Raw genomic sequence first — 17,561 nt, 5'->3', positions numbered from 1 at the left:
CTGAGGGGATCTCCATAGTCTGGTTCCTGCTGGTGCCAGGCGGACACATCAGTCATCCCCTTTGCAGTGAGTCAGGCCCCGCCCCAGGAGGTCGGTGGCGTAGCTTGACCGTTACCTGTGCTGCCACCACCCTGTAGGTGACCTCGAGGGCCAGGCAAGACCCCGAGTACCAGCTTCCAGCTGTGGAGGGAATACCAAACGGAGAGATGGGGGCAGCCACGGATCTGGGGCAGCTACAGAAGGAAAAACAGGACTTGGAGCAGCAACTTCTAGAGAAAAATAAGGTGAGGATGCTTCACCTCAGCTGTTTATGTCTCCTTTCCCATCTTTGTGCCTAAAACCCTCCAGCCCCTTCTCCAGGCTTTGTGCTGATGCCCCTGGGCCGCGCTTGGGGGCGGTCTTACCTCCCATTAGAAGGCCTTCCTTCTGGCTCTTCTCTGCTTGCTTGCCTCGTGCATGGCCCTCTGCTTTCTCACTCCACAAGTCGTCTCCAGCCCTGACCTGAGGTGGCGTCCGGAGTGTCAGGGCTGGGGCAGTAGCAGGCCTCGGTGTCCCCGCCCCCTCTGCTCTCGCCAGCCGGTCTTAGCCAGTCCCCTGGCCTCTGCACCTTCTTCTCCAGCTGTGAAATGAGAGCGCTGATGCTTGCCTTGAAGCGGTTTGGGGGTTTTAGGGGGCGGGTATTGGGTGATGAATTGAAACTGTTAATTTCCTGTAAGTTTTCTGGTATTTGATAGAGGCTTAATAAATGTCATGATTCCACCCATCCTGCCTGGCCTCTGCACCTGTAAATGCAGGGGCTCATTTGAGCCTGGGTTTACTGTGTCCTGTGAAGTTAATGTACGGCCTGGTTAGTGCTCTGGCCTGAAATTCTGCCTGCAGATCGTGTGGTTGCTGTTTAACACGGGAAAAGGGGTTCCTTCTTTCTCTTCCCCGCCCCCACCTCCCTCCCTCCCTCGCTCCCTCCCTGTCTCCCCCTTCCCCTCCCCACACCCACTGATCTCTTCTGGGCAATACAGACACGCACACACTGTGTGTCCCCGGGCCCTGCCCTCACTCAGCTTCTCCAGGTCACACTCGCATCCGTGGTGATCTCACCCGTCCTGTGTGCTGCTGGCACCTTACCACGCTTCCAGTCCAGACAGCGCCCGTGAACTCAAGACTTCTGTATCTACCGTATCTCTCTGTGTCAGTGTCTGAAAGGCAGCTGAAATCGGAAACATTCAGAGCCAGACTTCAGACTGACCACACTTTCTAGCATCTGCTGCCATCTTTTCTATCTCAGGAAGTGGCCAGAACCTTGCAGCCATCCCTGACCCCCTGTTTCTCTCACAGCCAATGTCCAGATCATTAGGAAATCCCTCGTGCTCTCCCTTCAAACTATACGCGGAAGGAGCTGCTTCTCCTCCCGCCCCTGCTGCCACCTGCTACCTGGTGACCACCCTGTCTTCCCTGGAGGACAGGGATGGGCTTCTAACTGGTTCCCCTGTGCTTGTTTTTTCCAGCGCTCTGATGACTCACTGTTCCCATAAAAGCCCAAGTCCTTACGGTGGCTGCAAAGCCTGAGTGGTCTGGCTCCTTACTGCCCTTCACCCCGCACCCTCTGAGTGGTCTGGCTCCTTGCTGCCCTTCACCCCGCACCCTCCGCTTCCCCTGCATTTCCTCACGTGCAGCAGCCTCGCCTTTCTGTGAATCCCAAGCGCCCTCCCGCCTGGGCCCTTGCACTTGCTGAGCCTTCTGTCTGGAAGATCCTCCCCCAGTCCCCTCGCCTCCTCCGTGGTGTCATTTTCTCAGTGAGGCCTCCCCTGCTGCTCTGCCGACCCTCCCCACCAGAACTCCTGTCCCCCCACCTTCCTCTTTTTCTCCAGGCCTCTTATACCTTGTGATACACTGTAGATTTGCTGGTTAACTTTTTCCCTCCAGAGGGCAGACATTTTTTCTTTCCTTTTTCTTCCCCCTTTTTTTTTTTTCGCTGTTTCCTCAGTCTCTAGACCAGTGTAGAGACTCAGTATTTGTTGAGCAAATTAATGAATGAGTCAAAAACCTAGAAAATCAAGTAGCATAAAATAGCAAGTGTACTTTTGGGGGAATGCCCAGCCCCGTGGTCAACCAGAGAATACACAATGAAACAGAATCTCACCATTCTGTCAGTGAGGTGTTGGAGGCAGTGTGACGTGCTTCACAGGAGCTGGAGACGCTTACACAGTCCCCAGCCCAACCATCTTGTTCTCTAGAGGACTGTGGACATACCACTCTTGAGAAAATGAAGCTTATTACAGCTTTGTTTAAACATGGAAACTCAGGGAATTCCCTGGCAGTCCGGTGGTTAGGACTTGGCGCTTTCACTGCCATGCCAGTGGTTTCAGTCCCTGGTCAGGGAACTAAGGTTCCACAGACCAGGCAGTGTGGTTAAAAAAAAAAAAAAAAGGAAATTTGGCTATATAAGAAGACATGGGGCATCCCCTAGAGTTACTGTCACATTAAAAGTTATTATTAGGAAAACTAAAGCTGTGGAAACTCTGATAAATGCAAAATACTATTCAGAGTTCTAGCTATTCAGTGCAAGAATGGTGACATGGGCTAGAAGTTCATAGGAAAAACTCTTTTTGATATGTTAGAGTTGTGAGGTTTTGGAGAAATTTTTATTTAAAATTCTTCCCTGTATTGTTTACACAGTAAATGTTTTCATTGGAAAACAAAGTTCAGCCTTTCTGGTTATTAATGGAATGTGTAATAAATTATATTTAAGGCCTGTAATACTAATAATTAAACTCACCAAAAATAGGAAAATAAATGAAAGCTATAAAACCCAGCGTTGTTGGGTTATGCCAAAAAGCTGTGATCTCTTACACTGTTCCAGATCAGCACTGAGAATTCTTACAGTATTCTAGGAGATCAGTGGTGGTGGTGAGAACTGTTCAGTTTTGGCCCAGGTATCCTCTTTTGGGGTGATAGCACGTAAATATAATTCTGAAGGACAGAATGTACTATGCAGAGGCATTTTGAGCTCTGCCACCTACAGGGGCAAGTGCCTGAAGCAGTCCTGAGGACCCAGGCCATAGTGGGGGCAGCACTGGGCCGTGGCCCGGCAGGGCCCAGAGAGCAAGTGCGTGCAGAGCAGCAGCATGTGAGGGGAGAGGCCACAGCGGCGGGTGTGTCATAAGCACGAGCCTCTCAGGAGACGAGGCAGGGGCATCTGACAGGTGTATGCGGACCCAAGGGGTTTTCTGTCTGTGCTGTGGTCCTTGGCACCTTAGAGATGGTGAAACGTGCATTTAATGGATGGCTTTTTGTGGGGGTGGGACTTTGATCACAGACCATAAAGCAGATGCAGCAAAGAATGCTGGAGCTCAAGAAGACTCTGCAAAAGGAACTGGTGAGTGACCCTTCTCCCTGCCGCCCGAGCCCTGCTGGCTGCGTGGTCCTCCTCAGGGCCCTCACTGCCTGATGGTGCTCCCTTCCTCCCCTGGGACCGCAGATCTCTGGGAAGTCAGATGTTGGCTGGTGGGGCGTGGCCCTGCCACCTTGAACGTGCTCCTGGAAAGTGGCTCTGTGACCCCTGGCACAAGCCCTCTTTCTGTGAGCCAGTGTGTTTTCTGAGAGGTCAGTGAGGTGATGTGTGTAGCACGCATGCATGCAGAAGGCCAGGTCGGGTGCTCACTGCCCCAGGAGACTAGTCCTGACCTGGATAAAGGAAATGGCTGAACTTCCTCATGTCCCTCTATCCCTCCTCCCAGCCAGCACCCTACCTTCTTAGGTGCTGGCGCTTCCTTCCCAGCTGAGCCCCTGTCACCCTGCTGTGTTCTGTGTGTGGCAAAGAGCTTCAGGTGATCACAGCCTAGGCCAGGTGACTTTCCCGTGTCATTTTCAGATCTGTCTTGAAGGGCTCAATGTAGCATCTTTGGTTTTTTTCAGAAAATTAGACCTGATAATGAGCTTTTTGAAGTCCGAGAGAAGCCTGGGCCTGAGATGTCAAACTTGGCACCTTCGGTCACAAATAATGCTGACCTGACTGACGCTCGTGAGATCAACTTCGAGTACCTCAAACACGTGGTTTTAAAATTCATGTCCTGTCGCGAATCTGAGGTAAAGGGCTTTTGAATTGCCCTTTGGGTACTGAGTTCCACCTGGTTCATTTGTCTGGGCCTCACCTGGCTTCCCACCAGTTCCATTTCTTTCTTCCTTTCCCACAGTCCACTTTGACCACAAGTGTGGACACTTAGTCATGTCTCCAGCTGGCATTGACCTGCTGGTTGAGCAGCCCGCAGGGGACTCCTAGTAGGGAACTGGCTCCTGGGAGATGGGGGTTGGATGCCGAGGCCAGGGTCCAGGGAGCTGCATCTGTCCAGCGGTCCTGCCTCCTGCTGAAGAGCAGGGAGCTGCCATGGCCGTCCTGGTGATCTTGCCAGTCCCCAAGTAAGAGGTAGGGGAGAAGAGCCAGCAGCCCTCAGAATGCCCACCTCCACCCTCTATGTGGTCCTTGCCGACCAAGCCGGGAGTGCACCAGAGGAGCAGGACCGGGAGATGGCTACCAGTTAGCTGCTGACCGCCTGCTAACTCCCATCGAGGCCCATGGCAGCAAAACTTACTTTGTTTCAGGCTTTTCATCTTATAAAAGCTGTGTCAGTGTTGCTGAACTTTTCACAAGAGGAGGAGAACATGCTCAAAGAAACCCTGGAGTATAAGGTAGGGTTTCCTGGTCTGCTGTCTGCCTTCCAAAAACTAGTCAGTCGTCCCAGCCCTGGCAGATGAGAGCAGTGCACGGCTGCATCATTAGCTTGGAAGGTGCCTCTGGATGATGAACTTGATGGGGCAGTGCTGACTGAGGACACGCTCTGTGCCCACAGGTCTCTGCTGTACTTGACTAACAGGCCTGTGACAGCACTCCCATTGGTATCACTTCATCAACAGCTCAGGTCTGGCTAGCACCCAGACTTTTTAAAAAAGTGAAAAATACCCATAAAGTACCTGCATAAAAGCTGTAGTAGAAAACACTGAGCTGCTCCCACCAGAGTCAGGATCGTGGAGGGGAGGAAGGGCCAGGAGGGCAGGATGGGAGGGGAATCTTTCAGCTCCTTCTGCACCCAGTCCTGGCTCCTCATCTCTGGAGCCTTTTTTGTTTCAAACACAGATGTCGTGGTTTGGGTCCAAGCCAGCTCCCAAGGGCAGCATCCGGCCGTCTATCTCCAACCCTCGGACACCGTGGTCCTAGGTGGCACTACCCAGGGATGGGGGCTCCAAGGGCTGACACTTTTTCTGTGAAAAGAACACTGACACACCACAGTCCTGGTGGGTTTTTAATCACTGTAACTGCAGTATTTTGTACAAGCGTCTGAACATTGTTTACAAGACTTAAGGCCCACTCCTGCAGACTGATACGAATCTCAGGAGGTCGCTGATCCTGACATCCTGGTTTCCGGAGAGCCCTGGCACAACCCACATTGCCACAGTGCTGCTAAAATCCCAGCTCTGGCCAGCACCCACCTGCACCTGAATCTTCTTTCAGTTAGCACTTAAAGCTGAAGCCCTCAGCCTGTGTCAAGAGGGGAGGCAGCCAATCCATCATGTGGTGATGATGCTGGACAGACAGGCCTTCAAAACGGTGCCCAGGAGGGCAGACCCACCTGCTTCTGCCGTGAAGAGCCAACTCAGTGAGGCTGGCTTTTTTCAGCTCCCTTTCCCTGTTTGTAAGTTTGGGTTCAGGTGAGTTAGAAGAGGCTTTTGAGCGCTTCCGCCCAAGGAAACATTATTTCACCTTGCTACTCAGACATCCTAGAACTTCAGATGTGTCCATCTCTAAGGTACTCTGGGGCCAGTGTGGATTAATGAATATATGCACCTTTCTGACAGTATCTCATTTTACTGAAGAAAACTAGCAAATGTGTAAAAAGATTCTTAGTACCAAATACACTCAATTGCCTTTTTAATGAATGTACTTGTGGTGGATAGGTTGCTGGTAAACCATTTTAAACTATTTTTTATAGCTAAAGTTCCTCGCTATTATAAACATGTCTTCTGTATTATAAAATCCATTTAACTGGTGTTCTTAAGGGAAAATCAGAGCATCAAGAGGAAATTATTTCTAAGATTGGGATCCTTGTCCCAATCTGCCTCCCTCTGAAGCAGTGGTGGTATTTCACTTGCTTAGATCTTAATTCTGTTGTTATAACACTGAGCAAATGCTAATCAATGTTTTCTACTGCTGAGGACAGTCTGCTGTATTCAAAGGAAGCCGCAGCTGCTCCTCTCCTCCCCCCAGCCTTGACCAAAACGTTGGAGGTGGACTGCCCTTTAAGTGGAGCCACCATCTCCCCATCGCCGCACCCACCCCCGGATATTTAAGATGACACTACATTCACGTGTGGCGTCCAGGCGGCCCCTGCCTGGCTGCAGTGCTCGACAACACGCAGATGGCTCTGGGAGTGACTGATGAAATCTCGTATTCATCATCATTAAAGAAAGGGAAACACTTGCCCTGGATAAGCCACACTTTCAGATCTAAAGGGAAACTGTATAGTTTGATGAAAGTTTTATTGGTTAAATAAAAAACTGAGTTACTAACTGGAGCTCCTAGATTTATCATCAGTTACCCAATGATGTTAGGTTTCTCAATTGTTTAGGGCTAATATATATATAAAATATATCTCACAGGAAAGCAAGGATATGCAGTTAACGTAAGACAGTCCCATGGCCCTCGAAGTACCAAGCAAGGGCAGCATTACCCACATCCAGCTCGGGCTCTGCTGCCCAGTGACGCTTGTTACCCACCTCCTCCTGCGGCTCCCCCGGCAGATGCGACCCGCGTCTAGGAGCCCGTTTCCCATTATCTGGTGGGGACACAAACCAGGACTCCCTTCTGTTCCATCATTTTGACAAGTAGGAAGTAGCTCTTCCAGCTGTTCCAGGAAAGAGTTCCTTAAATTGGGTAGTTAGGGCGATCCCAGCACAGCTGTGGGAGGCCCCGCCGACTCCCGTGGCCTCTCCAGCCCTTGAGCTGGTCTCGACGCCCCAACACCCGCCGGCAGTTTTAGACACAGTTGTGGGGCCCCGTTAGGTCTGTTCTTGCACAGGGAGGATTCGTTCTGATTAGGCTTTCCTCCTGCATGTTGAATTTCCTTCAGCTTTAAGAGGAAGAGTGGAGTAAATACTCTTAAGTGATTTAATGCACTTTTACTTGTATAGAACGTTCTGTGCTAGACAGTACATAGAGCCCTTTATATGAGCGTCGGATCTTGATCTCACCCTCCATGTTGTAAATAGGGACTGTATTATCTAAAACTGCTGTAGAAAATACATTTGTGGTGCAATACACTTTTGATTAAAGCCCTTCAATCCAGATGCAGTGCATTTTACTTATCGGTTGGTGTCAGCATCTCCTCTGTGACTTGTTAAATTTAGTACCTTGTGTCTCACTTGAAAACTTCAAGGCTAGCTTCAAGGGCCTTAGAGCATTTGTCTTGCAGAAAGAACCTTCCCAGGTTAGGTTTGGGTGAGTAAATATTATATTTGTAGTTTAATGAAGCCAGCAGCCTAGTCCTACCTCCCAGGAAGGGTGGGGGTTCTGCAGAGGAGCTGGGAGGATTGTCACTTTGGTCAACATCCATCTCCAAGGCCCGCATGACTGGGGAGAGCTTCAGGAATACGAATGGGGTCCTTACCATAACAGAATGCAGACTACAGTTCCATGTGCTAAAAAGGAAAGACAAGCATCTGCTCTTCAGACAGGCCTACCGTCAGCGGTTACAGGGAACAAAATGTGCCTTGTCTGTGTACAGGCTTGTTCCTACCTGTTTGTCTCTTCCTCCTGTAAAGAAAACCCCTCAGCATCACAGTGTTCCTGGCAAACCGCCAAGCCCAGCGTCAGGAGCGGGTGATGGGTGCACCTGAGTGCACTCCCAGGACTCCAAGTGCAGTCACACAAACTGAGGATTGTTAAGTAAGCGCCGAAACTAGGTCCAAATCAGAGGAGTAAAAACAACAGTTATTCAGCAAAACATGTCTGTGTAGCAGCCAGCAGCACTGTGGCCCAGGCTGAGGGACTGCTGCACCCAGACTGTGAGGAAGCCACGCTCGCTCCCGGGCAGCTCTGCAGGGACTTTTGTCTGTCTACCCCTCCACGTCCAGTTTCCAGAACAGGCCACCTCTCATTCATGACCATCCCATTTATTTCCCGTTCCTTTTATACACGTGAAACACACGGCAGAGTATATACTAATAAGCCAAGAGCTTTATTGATGCAGCAGGCACTTTACAATGAACCCAAGAGAGCCCGCCTTCTCTGGGAGGTCGGGGTGTCTGTACAAACCCTCGGGGGTTTCCGCTTCAAAAAAAAAACCAAGCTCTCCCTTTTACGGCAGCCCTTGGATCTGCACCAGCCCAAATCACCCCTCCCTCCTTTTAAACAGGCAGTGCACACAGGTACCCCGGACCAAGGCGGGCCAGCCACTCTGGTAGACGGTCACAATGTCAGTTCTGCGTTACTCGTGAACAAAGGCATAGACTATCAGATCCTGCAAAGGATTTATGAAAACAGTTAAGACGATCTCTCCCTCCACCTTGAAAATAAAACACACTTCAGTGGATGCAGGTCCTGAAATAGTTGACTTGGGAGTTCCGAGGCAGGCGGCCCATTGTCAATCCCTTCTTCGATAGCCTGTGCATCCAAAATTCTCGAGGTAACATGAGTCTCTCTTTTTTTTAAACAGTCTTTCTTGCTGTAAGAACTCTTATAATGGAGCCTAGTCCTCCTACTGCTAATGCCTGTAGGGGCAGCAAAAGAAAAGGTGTCAATTGAGATCTGGTTGGCCAAGGGGCTCCTCGCTTCTTGCCAGGGGAGACGGGACTACACTCCTGACCATGTCACAGATCTTCTGAAAAAGCATTCCTGCAAGAGCACATAAGAGGTGCCAATAGGGCCCGCATTCGAGGGATCAAGCCCTTTCCTGGAACAAAGGGTCCCCAAAAGCCGTTGGCTCTTTAAGGCAGGAGAACTGGGCTTGCAACACTGTCACCAAGCTCACACCAAGCCCCCCAGCTTCCCTTTGACAAGCTCACTGTACCCAGGCACAGCCCTAGGCCCTAAAACAGACACTAGCCCACTGCAGTGGAAATGTCCACAGGCTCATGCATCCGGCTGCCATGAAGGGACCAGAGAGCGTGGCCCCCCAGACCACTCCGAGGTCTTTGCTCAGCTCCCAAGCACCATGGTCACCTCCGTGACGAAGCCCAGGAGCTCACCTTCTGGCAGAGCAGGCAGAACACCCACCAGCGGGACCGAAGGCCACAACCCAGCCCAGGCCTGAGGCCGGCCACGTGACTGACCCCTCAGTTAAGGGCCGCTCCCTTAGTACTCGGCAGAGCCTTTCATGAGGGACACTGGCTTGACAAGAGGTGCCCCCCCCAACACCTTGTACTAAAACAAGCAAAGGACAGGCCCAGCTTTTCCAGCTTTAGGAGGATGAAGGCCCTATTAAAAGACTGCCAAGGTATCTACCACTTTCTGTGTGGCCTGGTGAGGTGAGGCGAGGCTGGAGCAGGAAGCCCTCAGAGCTAACCAGAGGGCTCAGCCTGCATCTAAGGCCCAGGACCACCACCTCCGCCAGCCCGAAGAAAGTAATCAAAGCCCTGCCACCAGCAAGCCTGCCTGAACCTCCCCAGCCAAGTTACAGGCCCCGAGGCCTGCCCAGCAAAACTCGCAGCTAAAGCAACGGCAGTGACCAGAGATGGTGGACCCCTACCAGTGCTTCCTTGGGAGAGGTAAGTGCTCAGATGTCCCAGGTTGCTTGAGGCGTGGCCCTCATTCTCACAGGCAGCCCATCCTGTCTGTGTGTGGGACTGCCTGGCCTGTTGATCTGAACCCTGGGCTGGGGGTGAGCCAGTGGGCAATATGTTCACGTACCTTTTCATGCCACTGGAGTAACACTGCACTGCTATTCTCTGTGGGCTTCTCAAACCCTTTATAAATGTACTTCATTAGCAAGTCAATGCCATTTCTGTCCAGCGACTGCACAGCCTGCTCGATTTCGCTGCTCTTAAAGTTTGTAAGCACTTTCAGCACCACGCCCTGGGCCCGCTCCTACAGGGGAAAGAGAAAGGGAATGGGGTCTAGAGCCATGGCCCAGGCATACCCACATCCTGCACTGCAGGCTCTGAAACACCAAAGCAAGTAGTCAGAACTCATTAGGAACACTGCCCAATTTCTAATTCATTTGCAATGCTTAAAAAAAAAAAAAATATATATATATATATATAGTGAAATTTTGTTTATTAAGTCTCAAAGTATCCCAAAGTATTCAAAGCCAATGATTTATTCCACTTATCTGAGGGGAAATAAGCAGTTTACTGGGGAGAAGAATCACTACTTCTGATGACACCAGCAAGGCCTTAAACTCCCATATTTAAAAACCAAACAACAAACCCCCCACATAGCAAAAGGCGAGTTTCCTTGGCCGTATCTTCTGTGCTCACTCCCAGTGGAACAAAGGGGCCATTCCCCTCCACGTTTGAGAGGCGCAGCCATTGATTAAATCAAGATATCATCACAACATAGGAAAAAACCCAGCTCTAAAGAGACCCCTTTCCCTGGACCAAATTTTAGATAGCCTCACTGATGAGATTTTAGGCAGCCTAACCGATGCGGTCTGCCCAAGTGTCTCATCTCACCTGTTTTTAAGAGGCAGAAATCATAAAACACTGAAAATCCTTATGCAAATAAAGCCTATTCGATAGCTTATAAAAGCATAACCACTAAGTCCCATGTGGCAAGCTAATTTATAACTTTGTTCATCAGGAAGGGCTGGGCTGACTTCTCACCCCATGAGGCTTTGGGGAGGAATGAACGTTTCTTTGGGGAGTGTTTACTACAAACACTGACAGCTTTGGTGTCAGGGGCGCCAGGCAGCTTCTGTGGAAACACTGCCCGCTGCCAGCTCACTTCCCTGGTAGAGATTCACTGATGCAGAGTGAGACACATGCTGTCCAGAGCCCCAGGGAGCTCACGCCCTGGTCCCAACACCGCCCAGCAGCGCCGCGGCTCGACCCCCTTTACCTTCACGGCTTGGTTCTTGGTGTTGACAGGAGAGTTCCGCAAGGCTGCGTGAAATGCCCGGAGCATGTCCCCTGTGCACCAGCAGCGGTTAAGGACAGCTCGCCTCAGCACGTCCGCGCTTTTCTTAACAAACTCATTTCAGAAGGAGCTCAAGGGGGCAGAGACAAATGCCATCTTATTCACATCTAACCCCCACCCACTGTGGCTTCTGGGTGGGCACAACCTGTTAATAGAGGGCAGTCTATAGCTCTGCTGAGCCACGCAGAGGGCAGAAGGGGCACCTCTGCCATACCTCTCCTTCTGCGGCCCCTAAACCTTCCCCTTCAAAGCAAGTTTGGACATGGACTCGCTCCCTCCCGGGAGGAGGAATAAAGTTGCTGCCCCAGCAGGGTGACTTGCAGCACTATCTGACAAAGCTGGTTGACATCTGCTTAGCACCGGGCCCCGTATCTGCCCTGCTAGACCCTCATGACCACTGTGTGAGGTTATCATTTTCATCTTCGCATTCTCCAAAGGGAAGAACGAAGGCACAGATGGAGGTCCCTAATTCTTAATCCAGTGTGTTAAACCATTAAAGAAATTAAGATGTGCTAAAACTTTTATCTTCCAAAACCTACCCAAGTCAGGTCCCAACGGAGGGAAACTTAACAATCTCAAAGAACCTTCTGCCAAGAAAACGAACCAACCCTCCCCTTCTTGTTCCCCAAACCTTAGCAGGAGTCCTGACACATTCTTTGCTGAGCTCTGAATATCCAGCACGCAAAAGAAAATTACAATCTGGGTTAGGTCCCTAAAGGTGACACCTATTTTAAACTGAATTACATCAGCTGACTTTCATTTCCTCATCCGAAACATCAGCTTCAGCCAAAAAGCTTCAAAAATAGAACAAGAGGTGGCTTCTGCCCAATCGGGTCTCTACTCCTGTTCATGCAGCCATACCCACGTGTGAACAGCCAGAGCCTCCCGAGCACAGCCGAGTCCCCCGTCTGCCCCCCTGTGGCCTCCATCTTGAGTGAGTTGGGCCCACACACCCAGGGTGGAGCCCCCTAGCACCCTGCGGGGCTGTGGTCCACCTTGCAATGTGAGAGGCAGCCCACTCACACCCTGTACCTGTCAGCTTTGGAATTCCTTTCTCCCAGCCAGGCACGGGCCAGTCTGATATCAGTCACTGATAAAACTTCTACCTCAGAACTCTTTGTGAATTTGGCATCCCAGAGAAATAAGCAGAGTCCCAGTAAGCTTAAGAGGAACCGTACAACTGGCACTCCACTAACCAAGCATGGTTGGGAAACAGTACTTCAGAAGATGAACAGGTAAGGGTCTTCACTGTAGTGTTGAAAGGGCCTTCAGCAGCTGAGGCAACTAGGGAGCAGGGAGGAGCATACCATCTATCAAGCTGGCCTCTGTCTAGGATAGTTTTAGGCCCTTCCAGAAAACCGGCTGTGGAAGCTGGGGAACGGTGCCCAGCTCCTAGTCTCCTCTAGATCAGGGTTTCTCAACCACAGCACTAATGACATTTTAGAGCAGATGACTGATGTGGGGTCTATCCTGTGCATCTGACAATACTGAGCAGCACCTCTGGCCTCCACGCACTAGTTTCCAGTGGCACACCCCACCACATACCAAACTGACAATCAGAGTATCTCCAAACATGGACAAATTTCCTCAGGGGCAGCAGACACTGCAAAATCACTCAAAACTCTGCTCTGGACAGATCCTCGCTCCAGAGGATCAGAAGGTGCCTAAGCAGGAAGAAAAAGAACCAAGTCTCAGATATGTGCCCAGGTGTTTTCACGTGTCATCTCATTACTGCTAACAGTTCTTTGTGACAAGAATCATTATTCTGATTTTAAAGGCAATGAATCTGAGTCTCAGAGAAGGAAATTGACGGGCTCAAAGTCACAAAGCTAAGCTGTCCAGCTGGCCTTCAAACCCAAGCATGCCTGACTCCAAAGTCAAGCTCTTTCTACAACCCTCTGCAGCCACTCCCCTGCAGACCCAAGTGGCATGCCCAGGATACTTGCTGTGGGTCCAGTACTGTTCTGAAGCCTTCTGGGATGCGATGCAGTAATGCTCCCATGGAACCTGTAAGCCCAGCTTGGTTCTCCTTTTAACAAAGGAGGCTACCAAGGTTCAGAGAGGGTAACTGACCTACTCAAAGTCACACAGCTATAACGTGACTGAATTGGGTCTGTGTGGGTACACAGCCCATGCTCTATTTCATCCATGACTTGCTTCCCTGTAACAGAACTAGGATGGGCCTACTCCCTACATTCTCCCACTCCAATCAACCAACCCCTATCCCTACTCCCCCCACCTCTGTTCTAAGACTCCTAGAAGCCTGCTCCACAGTTCAATAATCTAATCTAAATCCAATACCTGGCACATGGTAGGGACTGAGCAAATATTAGCTCCTTCCACCTCCCTTCCTGGGCCCTGCTCAGTTCTCATTTGCTAACCTCTCCTTCCCCAATCCCAAGAGGTACACTCTCCATGGTAACAAGGTTTCTGACACTGCCATTAGTGGAGAAACTACCATCCCCTGATGTGCTAAGCCTAGGCTTCCAAGCAGCCTCAAGGAACCTATCATGTCAGGAGTGTACCAAGAGGTGACCTTCAACAAGTCCCTGCAGCATGGGACCAAGACAGCAGATAACCAGACCTTGCGCTCCCCTTCTGTGGATGATCTGGGCCACAGGTCTGATGCTGGAGTCCTTTTGCCAATACCTGCCCATGAGCCGGGTTCTGCACCACAGTGCAGAATCAACCTTCCCTCATGGGGGCCATTCTCATGACCCCACTTCACCAACGGGGAAAGCATGGTGATCCTGACGGGGCAGGAAATAACAAGCTTGAATCCCCACCTTTGAAAATACATTTCTGTTCAAACAAAGAAAGGCTGAAGGTATTTGTTTCCAAGGCACATTGGAGGAACACTGCAGGACTCCTCCCAAAGGCAGTGAATGGGTTCAACTTCCCAAGCTGAGTCAACTGATAAAACACCCAGAACCTGATTTATATACAGTACAGCCTGAGCCTCCAACCCTGTCCTGGCCAGTAAGGGGGAGGTGGAGGCACTTCCTGTAACACCATTTGAATAAAGAAAAATCCTTCCTGTGAGAATAAGTCAGTTTCCTGTGCTCAAAGTGCTAAAGGACCAAGCAGGCTGTGACAACCACCTCTATTTTTAATCTTGTTTTCTAAATGCTTGTTTTCTGTGACCACAAACAGTCATTTCCAGTCGCGGGGCTCTACTTTTACATCTCACTTTATGCTGCTTGGTTTTTCTTAGCTCTAAACAACTCGTTTTTTTCCACTGCTTCCTGCACAAGAAGGCCATGGGGGGAGGGAGCCAAAACTCACTTGTTGAACGTGGCTGAGACCACTGAGGTCCAAAACCCAATGGTCACAGGAAACTAAGAGTAGGTGAGGAAGAGTGGCACTAAGCTGAAGGGTCAGAACGATTCTGAGGTGCGAGGTGAAATCTCAGACCTCAGGGCTGGACTAAGGCTGCAGCCTTCGCTCCCCCTTGGGTCCTTTCTTCCCAAAGACTGCCATCTACCACCTATTTTCAAGTGGTGCTGCGATCCAGCCCGAAAGGACTGTGCCTGGGAGCCGCCCTGGCCTCTCAATTACTCAGCGGTGGCTCACCTTGGCCCCTCCCGCCGATCAAGCCCGAGTAAGGCCCGGTTTCCTGCATGAGAGAGATGGAGTGATCGGGAGCCCAGGCAAGGGCCAACCTGAGGGGACGGAGGGAGGAAAGAGGAGAGGCCTCCCGGGGCAATGAAGGGCCTGCGGGGCTGGAGGTCCGTCCGGCATGCTCTTGGGGCCGCCGAGCCAGCCAGCCCACCAGGATCCAGGAGCCGCGTGGGGCCGCACTGCTGAGGGAGGGTCCAGGGGCCCGGGACCAGGACAAGGGGGCCCGAGACCAGGACAAGGGGAGTGGGGAGGCCAGATGAAAGGGAACTGAGGATGCCTGCCCGAGGAGAGCCAGATCGGGAGTTGGGAGACTGACCTGGGGGGTCCTGGGGTGAGAGGAGCGGAGAGGCCGGCCTGAGGGGCCAGAGCCAGGGATGAGGAAAGTAGGAAGGCCGGGCCACAGGGGAGCCCGGGCCGCCGCGCGGGGGAAGGATATTGCCGCAGGAGCCCGTCCACCTCGCTAGGGTCCGGGCCTGGCTCGCCCGCCGCCGCCGCCGCCTCCTCCTGCTCGTCCACGAATTTGTTCTCATCAAATTCATCGATGTCCACCCGACGGAAGCGCGAGGACAGCGTGTTCCGGGCCATGGCGGGGACTCAGCGCCCGCTGAACCGGCTATGCTCCGGAGCAGACCTCCACTCTACTCCGCTCAAAACCGGCTCCGGCTCGGGGGCGGGAAGCGGCCGCCCGGCACCTCCTCCACCTCCTCCGCGCGCAGCCGCTGCCGCCCGCCCACTTCCGGTTCTCGCCGGAACCGGAAGTTCTGGTGGGAGGGAGGGGCGGGGTGCGTCGCTTTGGGAAGCGCTGAGAGACCGACCTGGCAGTCTAACCTGTGGACCACTGCGGGGCTAGTAATCTTCATGGAATCTCAGTTTACCCTTCTGAGAAGCGGGCGGCCAATCCTCCGCAGGCCCAGCACATAGATGCCACAGCTGCACTCTTCGGCTTCCCTCCTGCACCCGAGGAACCCCTGGCCAGGGCGGGCATAGTCGCGGATTCCGGGTGTCATCTCTGCCCAGACTGAGGGGGCACGGGGCCTCCAGAAGAAGGAGCCCTGCTCTGCCTGTCGAGTGCTGGCAGGCTTCTGGGAGAAGACAGCTTCGAGCTGAGGCCTGAGGGATGAGTAGTAGTTCTTATGCCCCGAGAGTGATTGAATGGGAGAGCCTAAGTCTCGAATTTGAAGACCTTAGGACGCCACCACACGGAGCTCAGAGGAGGTTGCATCTGACCTTATTGTTGTAGTGACCCTATTGTTAATGGCCTGGGAGACTTTCAAGACGTTTAAAATGTATCGAGGGTGCTGACAAGACAGTGAAGACATTTGGATTTGAGTGCGGCGTCCCGCGTGTGTAGCAGTCTCCTAGACCCGCAGTGTAGGGGGCGGGGATAGGGGGATGACCCTGTGACCACCATCCTGGCAGGAAGGGCGAGGTCCTGGGGACTGAGAAATCTTGACTGGCTGGAAAGGCATATCCTGGAAGAAAAGGAATCTGCAGAATCTGAAGTGGGGGAAATGGGGGTGGGGAGAAATAGGGCAGAGTCAAGGACAACTTTGTGGTGTCAAGATTAGGTGCCTGGGCTGCTGCTTGAGGGGCTCTTGCTCTCGTTTTCGACTCTTTGCGACCCCCTGGACTATACTGTCTATGGAATTCTCCAGGCCAGAAGGGATAGGCTCCCACCCACCATCCCAGGGTAGCCTTTCCCTTCTCCAGGGGATCTTCCCAACCCAAGGCTCGAACCCAGGTTCCCCACATTGCCTGGGCCCGGGGTGGCGGGGGCGGTGATTCTTTACCAGCTGAGCCACAAAGTGAAAGTGAAAGTCGCTCAGTTGTGTGGACTCTTTGCGACCCCATGGACTATACAGTCCACGGAATTCTCCAGGCCAGAATACTGGAGTGGGTAGCCTATCCCTTCTCGAGGAGATGTTCCTAACCCAGGGATCGAACCAGGGGTCTCCTGCATTACAGGCGGATTCTTTACCAACTGAACTATGAGGGAAGCCACAGTGAGCCTTAGCCTGAGACTACATTGGGTCTTTGTTTCTATATAATGGTATTCCTTTTCATAAAGACCAGTAGTTAATGAAATGTGCGTGGGTTTTCATTTTTTCAAACATTTCTCATTGAACTCTCTACAGATCAAAAAATATTGCCCAGCTAAGGTGCTACCTAATATTGGGTGCTAAAGATAGACTCCTACAGTGAAACAGGTGCTGAATAAAAGTCTCAAGGGTCTTGGGAGACCTGCCTATCAGTTCCATACCTGGGAAGAAATCGGTGACCGAGGCAGGCAACAAGCTAACAGAAATTCATATCCCCAGAACATTCTGATCAGAAGGAATTTCAAACCAGAAATGCTCATTTTAAAAGTAAGGAAATAGCTCCCAAGTAAACTAGTAAATGAAATAATATCACTGTTTATGATCATGGATCTGCCTTCCAGTCAGTGAGGCAGAAATTTAAAAATCCACACTATGTCAGGGATGACTGCATTTTGAGGAGGGGGAAAAAAAAAACATGCAGTTTCTGAGAGCACCTTGGATAAAGTGATTAAGAGAAATGTCCCTGAGGAGGTGATGCTGAAGTGGATCTGAAGGATGGAGCCAAGCAAAGGCTCAAACACAGGGCAAGCTTGGTGTGTTCCAGAAAAAGCAAGGCCATACTGGAGCAGAAGAGTAAGAAGAAACAAGATGGGGCTTCCCTTGTGGCTCAGCTGGTAAAGAATCTGCCCGAAAAACCTGGGTTCAATCCCTGGGTTGGGAAGATCCCCTGGAGAAGGGAAAGGCTACCCACTCTAGTATTCTGGCTTGGAGAATTCCAT

General features: G+C 51.5%; 2 protein-coding genes across 7 annotated transcripts in view; one reads left to right on the top strand and one right to left on the bottom strand.

Moving 5' to 3' along the window:
- Window positions 1–7,335, top strand: part of GOLGA1 (golgin A1) — a 44,072-nt gene extending 36,737 nt beyond the window's left edge. For 4 of the 6 annotated variants that reach the window (XM_027556253.1, XM_027556250.1, XM_027556248.1 and 1 more), the window contains 5 exons: window positions 138–284; window positions 3,314–3,373; window positions 3,913–4,083; window positions 4,597–4,683; window positions 5,129–7,335. In XM_027556253.1, the coding sequence (XP_027412054.1) occupies window positions 138–284; window positions 3,314–3,373; window positions 3,913–4,083; window positions 4,597–4,683; window positions 5,129–5,209 (546 nt within the window). In that variant the 3' untranslated portion in view covers window positions 5,210–7,335. The remainder of the gene's footprint in view (window positions 1–137; window positions 285–3,313; window positions 3,374–3,912; window positions 4,084–4,596; window positions 4,684–5,128) is intronic. The other 2 variants (XM_027556249.1, XM_027556252.1) reach the window with 2 other exon arrangements.
- An 867-nt stretch (window positions 7,336–8,202) lies between these two features.
- Window positions 8,203–15,468, bottom strand: ARPC5L (actin related protein 2/3 complex subunit 5 like). The gene is made up of 4 exons (XM_027556255.1): window positions 15,180–15,468; window positions 11,045–11,117; window positions 9,896–10,072; window positions 8,203–8,757 (listed from the first exon to the last, which is right to left on the bottom strand). Exons 1-4 carry the CDS (start codon window positions 15,326–15,328, stop codon window positions 8,695–8,697), a joined length of 462 nt encoding a protein of 153 aa, XP_027412056.1. The 5' UTR covers window positions 15,329–15,468; the 3' UTR covers window positions 8,203–8,694.
- Window positions 15,469–17,561: the final 2,093 nt, after the last annotated feature.

This window comes from Bos indicus x Bos taurus, chromosome 11, assembly GCF_003369695.1.
Source record: "Bos indicus x Bos taurus breed Angus x Brahman F1 hybrid chromosome 11, Bos_hybrid_MaternalHap_v2.0, whole genome shotgun sequence".
NCBI classification, from domain to species: domain Eukaryota; kingdom Metazoa; phylum Chordata; class Mammalia; order Artiodactyla; family Bovidae; genus Bos; species Bos indicus x Bos taurus.
Note: the sequence above shows the minus strand (reverse complement) of the source record. Positions and strands in the feature narration are given on the sequence as shown.

Excerpts from the sequence above, each read along its gene's own strand:
- ARPC5L (XM_027556255.1), bottom strand. The coding sequence starts at position 15,328 with ATGGCCCGGAACACGCTGTCCTCGCGCTTCCGTCGGGTGGACATCGAT. Across the intron at positions 11,118-15,179 it reads GTGGACGGGCTCCTGCGGCA|AGGGGACATGCTCCGGGCAT; the intron begins ATATCCTTCCCC and ends CTGCTGGTGCAC. Across the intron at positions 8,758-9,895 it reads TACTCCAGTGGCATGAAAAG|GCATTAGCAGTAGGAGGACT; the intron begins GTACGTGAACAT and ends CTGCCCCTACAG.